The sequence below is a fragment of the Priapulus caudatus genome, unplaced genomic scaffold, assembly GCF_000485595.1.
Source record: "Priapulus caudatus unplaced genomic scaffold, Priapulus_caudatus-5.0.1 Scaffold871, whole genome shotgun sequence".
NCBI lineage: Eukaryota > Metazoa > Priapulida > Priapulimorpha > Priapulimorphida > Priapulidae > Priapulus > Priapulus caudatus.
The window spans coordinates 26857-34181 of NW_014577932.1; the positions used below are offsets into that span (position 1 = coordinate 26857).

General features: G+C 41.9%; 1 protein-coding gene across 1 annotated transcript in view; it reads right to left on the minus strand.

The window, feature by feature from the left end:
- Positions 1 to 7325, minus strand: part of LOC106814096 (thioredoxin reductase 1, cytoplasmic-like) — a gene marked incomplete at its 3' end in the record, with an annotated part of 27323 nt that overhangs the window by 9815 nt on the left and 10183 nt on the right. The window contains 4 exon segments of the mRNA XM_014818371.1: positions 495 to 617; positions 2147 to 2219; positions 2513 to 2643; positions 3326 to 3412. Coding sequence (XP_014673857.1) covers positions 495 to 617; positions 2147 to 2219; positions 2513 to 2593 — 277 coding nt within the window.

Here is a 7325-nt window from a genome sequence, read left to right on the forward strand (position 1 = left end):
GCACGCACGCACGCACGCACGCACGCACGCACGCACGCACGCACGCACGCACACCCACACTTATTATAAGCTGAGAGCAACACCGGCACTTTATAGATGTATACACGGGCCAAGCTGAGACATAAATGTCCTATTTCCTTTTAGAGGCAATGAGGGTGAACTGACCAACATGGCAAGGATCTGTAATGCACCTGCATCACCCTGGCCTCAGCTAGAACTTGAAATAGCTTTGCGTGCGTGCGTGCGTGCGTGCGTGCGTGCGTGCGTGCGCCAATTTCTTACTATTGCTGAAAGATTACTTTCACTGCAAAGGTCTCGAATGGAACCCCATATATATATATGTATAAATATGCACATGATAAGCTGCAAAAATCTTTCTAATAAAAATGTATCTTTATGAAGCGCCCGCCTGCTGTATCGTGACGCAGACTTCGCGGGACAAAAATGCAAGAGTTAGGTTTGGAGGCTAGTGATGCTAGATAAGAGATACGCACCCTCGGACTTGTTCACTTGCCAGCCGAAGTGCTTTGCATCGACCAGGCTCTCTCCCAGCAACGACGCCTGATGCATCAGCTTCTTCGGTATGCATCCCACGTTGACGCACGTCCCTCCTAGACCTGCAACGTCAACCGCCAAGTGATCAGAGAAAATTCTGCTAAGGCAATCAACGAGTGCAGACACTGCAGAGATGCCAACACATATTTGAAGCAATCTGTAGTTTCTGGTCATCAAATTAGTAGTTCGAGGGTCGCGTAGTGACCCGAGTTTGCTAGGGGGGTCCGGCATGCCACCCGGAAAAAAATTTTGATTCTGAGATGCAATTTCCTGCATTCTGAGGGTCAAAAATGACAATAAATTGACAAGAACAAAAAAAATTTCGATCACAGTGAAATTCGTAGTTTGATACAAACTCGTCGTAGTGGTGCAAAAGGAATAGAAATTCGTATAAAATACGGAAAATCGTAGTGGTTGGCATCTCTGCGAGTGGCTCACGCTGGCAAAGCATGGTGTCCACGCACCTACAGAAAGCGTGTGAGAAATTAACGAGCGTACAGTATGGAGGGCATGTGACTTTCATGCATCCCAGGAGACCATGTGGCGCTATGACAGCAACACAAATCAATGTCTGGCTGCCACTGGTGACAATCTCAGCTGCACCCACAGTAATCATTCGACAAATTAAGCACCTTTGACGTACACCAGGTGATCCCATCAGATTAATTCGATCAGATCAGTGGAAGATATCAGATCACGTACGCGACGCTCAACGCACACACGCACACGACGCTCAACGCACACACGCACACACCTGACGGCAGTGATAGGATAAATTTAAATAATCAAGCTCACGTGCGTGAATAATTGAAGCTAATCATTATTAATTAATAACGTATTACACATCTAATAACTCTCTAACTAATAGTATTGCAACAACATACAATTACTGCATGGCTGCAAGCAAAACATGGAGTTTCGTTTTGTGGACCCAGAAAACGTGCGTTTGCTCAGTCTACAAAACTCTAGCAATATAACTATAAGTCTAGCAAATAATATTATTACCAAGGATAACTGTAAGCGGTGTGACAGGACACCAGGACAACAAGGATGATTCAACACAGCACACTAGGTTTAGTCTATCTATAATTTACAAGGCATAACTCAATAAACAGAAACTCAAACATTGCCTTAAACATTTCATAACCCTCTTCCTTAACTGTTGTTTTTCCAATTCATAATCACAATCCTCACAAATAAATTGAAAAGTTAATAAAGATTCTGAAAACATCAGGGAGTAATTTTTTTCTACAAAAGCTGTTGTAAACAAATTAAATGCCAATGACACATACTGGCAGAAAAAAAGAAATTTCCCCCTATTTTCCCTTATATAGTATCCTCTGCCATTTGTTCCAGAGCAGTCTCCTTTATCAGGTTTGTGATCAGTAGTAAGAACCAGTGTTTAGCTAGAGGGCAGCACCACTCATCAGACAACATTGATTTATGTTTCATGGCATGATCTGAACGAATGCATCTAAATTATTTCCAACAACAATGCAGTATTTTCTACAGCCAAAATATACTCTACGCAGATGATAGCAGAGGTGTGAGAGAGATGTGATGACCAGGATGTAGACTGAACATGACTTACCCCAAGTTGTGCCTTTAGGTGAGGGCTTCACGAAGTCCAATAGAACTACCTTCTTCCCCAGTTTTGCCGCTTGCTGGAAGTCAAACAACGCAGATTTAAAATTTTGATATATATTTAATTATTATTTCTGTAGTGTGTAGCCCGATCGCTCCCACCCCTCTCCACCCACACCACACACATAAACACACACGCAAGTTAGTACACGTATGGACGTACGCACGCACGCACGCACGCACGAAAGTACACGCACGCACGTACGCACGCACACACGCACAGCACACAGACAACAGGTCAGGCTATGGTGCACCGAGCATCACAAGATTGTATAAAAAGACGTGGACGACACTGGCTGGATAACAACGATACCTTAGCAGCAGCCAGGCCTCCAGACCCACCACCGATCACACACAGGTCGTAGTCATACTGCTGTGTGGGTGGCATGATCATACTCAATAGCCGGCCCTGTTCGTGGGTTCTCACTGTCGTCTCAGCGCCCCCTGTCAACATAAAACAACACATGGCAGTCTTCGAATTTAGCCGAGCGTCCGACGCCCGAGACGTGTAGAAATCTCGGATGTAACCACTGCAAGCTTCCTTGCCTGACGGGCTCCTGCTGTTAAAAACGCATATTAAACTATAACGCAACTGGCCATTAACTAAAGGTTTTTAATTTTAAAATTACGAAATGTTAACACTGGAAACGAATGGCGTCTAGACGTTGTCTGACCCAGTGTAGAATTCATTACTCTATATTCCAAAAATATTCCTGCAAAATATATGGTTTTTCGTGAAGCCTGACATGGATTGTACTTCTGCACTGAATAAGGCTGCCTTTTACTTAGGCAAGCATTTATATTTGTCCGCTTGACTAACAACTAGTAGCAACTAGTAACGTTCAACTGATCGTGTCTCTATAGCGATGATCATGTGATACATAGTAAAGAATTTATTGGCTTGCGTGTCCACTGGCTTCGTGATACATTGATTCCTCAATTTAGTTCCATGAATCTATTTAGCATCCTGTATTATCAGGAGTTCATGAATAGAGATCTCTTCTAGTATCACTTCTATTTAAATATATATATATACACTAAAATGCCAAAAATGTCATTCTGGTACATGCATCAAGTCCAACCTGCCACACACACGTACTGTCTAAGCCTGTCTACCCTTACTCACCAAGATGTTTCCCGTTTATGAATACGTTTGGCACGGTACGGTGTCCGGTTATTTCAAAAAGGGCTTCTTGGATCTCTGCTCCATTTGCTAGGGGAAAAAATACGAAGAATAATTATAAATCAGCACACATGAATATGATGGCACTGGCGTTAATGCAATCACTCTGTGCAATGCAATGCAATTCACGATATGATTATGTGAACTGAAAGTATTTCGACAAATGCTCTTTCTAATTTTCACTCCTCTCTTTCAAAGATTAATTTTTAAGATCTCTTAAGATTTCTAACGAGGGCACATTTTGTGACGATATCTCTCGCAGCATCACTCACAAACAGTTGTCATTAGCCGCCTGCAGACCACAGCTTAATGATTTAGTATTGTGGGTGAGGGTGGGGTGGGGGGTGAGGTGCCACGCACCTGGGTGCTTGCTACGATGTGTGGCAGGCCTGATCAATGCACTGGTGTGCCGGGAATGGGGAATGCTGGCCAGATAACAACCTGCGAATTCAGAGTGAGGCAGCAATTTATGCAAATATTGAGCGAGGCGGACGAAGGAATGAGCAGGGTCACTTCGCTTATCATATACAAAGAAAAACACTGATAAAGTTCAATCTGCAATATGTCACTGGTGACGAAACTAACTGGAAATCATTCACGGAGTAGATTTGAAACTAGCAATGACGTTTGCGCCATTCAAAAGAAATGCAATTTTCACAGGACTAAGTGGCCTGACAACAGAGAATATGTGATTATGACATTTGCTCAATTAAAACGCTTAAAAGTTTCATCGCTTGAAGAACTCAATTAATCAGAACACTATTGACTAATCTGCCTCTACCAACACAGCACACCTAAACAGCATGTACAAATATCAAGAGCTCCAGGAAAACAACGTTTGACTTTTGAACTTTTAAATGTTGGCTCACGGCAAAATGGAGTGAGTGATACCATACTGAATATGAAAAATATATATTATTAGAGCACTATAGTCATGTCATCAATCTCTACATAAAATTCTTTTCTAAATTTACCACTGTAGTGTAAGATTACTTTCGCTTTTCTGGCAACAAACTTGATTGCCCGGAAAAGGTGTACATATAAATGTTAACGTCAACACCTATAATAACCTACTCGTCAAAATAAAAAAATACCAAGAAATGTTTAGACTAGAGATCCAGTTCACGATGAAACATTTATAAATAGTTAAGACAAGACACTGGGATCACGCTAGCCTAAATATAGCATCCAGGCTTGTGCTATCACCCCTCATGTCCTACGGCTATTCTATACCTGAATTTTAGAATTACTTTAAATCATAATCACGTACATCCTGTACATCTGGTGAAGTCATGATCGCTAGGTGTTGGTTGCGAGCCAAGTTGGGAAGCTGAGAAGGGTACATAGCTACAATCTCCCAATGTCCATTGAATTAGAGAATACTCGCCACAACACACACGTTTAAGGTATCAAATACAATCTCGGTATAGAATCATACACACCGTCGAGTGAACGCCTGAGGCCTGTACAGCAATCATGGTTAGCGCGAACACAAATGCTTGGAAAGGGAGGCCTTGTCGATCCCATCCCCACCAGGCAGCTGGGCGCAGTTTTTAAGTTACGTCCTCGAATCCCACTAATACCAAATAGTGATGCGGGGATGTTTTGCATGCACCAAAATACATACACACCGTGCACAAAATATCCGAGCGGCAATTCACACGAGGTTAGTCATCCTTAGAACACTTACGGGGGACAGGCATTCATCACCCAGTGTACACAGGTGGTGGTATTCCCTCCTGTTCAGGTACCGGCCAATATCTCTGTCATCTCTTTGCTCTAATTTCTAAAGCTTTCGAGCATATAATCAAGAGCGCATTAACCCCTCAGCGGGGTTAATGCGCTCTTGATATAATCTATTCCTCTGTAATGAGCCACTTAGACTTACACGAGATTCTCTCTCACCATAAACATAACTCCCTCCTCAGTTTCTCCCCTGCTACTCAGCTACTCCATTTTTTAAGTTAAAGTGATTACGTCACCGACACCGTAAATACTAAAAATAAAAAAATATTTCCACTTTTTCACAAAACATAAGTAATTCTGTTCACTTTTTATGGTTAAATTGCTGCATTATACTTCCTATTTTACTATAATGTTCGATGTGAACATACACTCGTGACTCATACATAGCCCATAGCAAGCAATTAATGTCAGGAACATAATATCAAATCGTCCAGGGTTTTTTGGATTTTTAATTAGTTGAGAAACAATCTTATCTGGTAAGAATTTAACAATACGTTTAGTCCCGTTAGTTCTTACTTTTAATGTAAAAAAATGGCAACAAAAATTTTAAAAATTTTACCATCGAAAATTCGTGACGTAGTCAATTTAATAAGCGTCCTTCGTCGCTGGACATTAAATCTCGACAAGTCTCAACAGATCGCTGCTGTGTGTTTGGACTTCTTTCAACAAGGTCTCTATGACTGTCTGATCCTTAAACTAATTCCTATGCGATTGGATATTATACCTTAACCTGGATTACTGACTTCCCTAAGGATAAATCCCGAATTGTTTGTGTCAATGGCATGAATGCCAATGTGGTTGTGGGTACATCAGGCGTACCCCGGGTTCCGTGCTTGGCCCACTACTATTCTTAGCAGTTATAAATGACCTATTAAGTGAAACCGATAACTTCGCTTCTATGTGCCTTTTCGCCGCTGATGCAGTTCTTTACTGTTTGGATGACTTAGTAGCCCTGCTGAGTACCCTTATTCGTGTTCAACAATGGGCTTCAACCTGACGCTTGACCTTCAACCCTGATAAATTCTACGCATTATCCGTTCTAAATCACACTAACCTTTACCTACTCACTTTATCTTATCACCTATGACTAAATACCTATCACTTACTCCGACGTACAAATATTTGGGTGTTATTATAAGCAGTGACCCTTCTGGAAAACCCAGGTCAATTACATTTTTTCAAAATGTCACTTACTCCTTGGGTATGCTATGCCAACGTCCTGCTCTGTTGGCACTAAAACCAAGTCCTTGGCCGCTGAAGCCACGGTAAAAATGCTTTCACATCTTGTTTGATGAAATTATCACCTCTCCCCCACTATCATGCTCAAATTTCCTCTTCAAATTGCGTTTCTTTGTTTCGGTAATTCCTTACTTGAACTCGTTCCTGTTTATCTATAGTAAACAGCGACTTAGAATTCTTCTCTGCTGTTGTTTGAAGTGTCGATCTAGCAATCTGATCGACGTCAAATTAACTCTGCCTTCATTATAGTCCTATGGACTCTGAAGAATTACTATTAGTAGATAAGGCTAATGATCAATTCTCTTATGTCGATAGTCAGCATTATACATTTGGATAAATGGTTTTATGTAGAGAAGTTTCATTAAAGTAGAAAATGTGAAATCTTGCATGCAGTTAGAGTTTCGTATTTCGAGGCAGTTTATTAATTGTATACAATGAAATTAAATTTTACGTTAAAATTAAAAGCTACAATATTAGTTTGTTATTGAAGCTGTTACTACGCAGAATAAAAGCGAGCACAATATCTCTAGCGTATGAATGCAAAGAATGGCTTAATTCATTTACAAAAAATCCATTTGGAAAATAGGTTATGCTAGGTTTACATTATGTTTCCGGCGGCGACGGCAGCGCCATTTGCCCGAAACGTAGGGCGCAGTGGGATTTTGGCCATTTTTTCTCTGTATTCAAGTCTGTTTCAGGTCTTGCCAAGTTTTCTCACGGTGTATCACGGTATCCGTGACGGGCCGTGGGGGGGGGGAAAGAGGCTGAGTCCCGGAGGCTCCAAGGCGCACTACGGTTCGGCCCGCGGTCTACCACGGATGCCAGTACGTTCCCTCCCGGCCCGTCACGTTCTGATGGGGTCCCTCACGTTTCTCACGTTCTGATCAAGGTCTGACACGTTTTTCACGTTCTGTCAAGGCTTTCTACGGAGGAAACGTGGACGCCGGGCAGCTTTGGA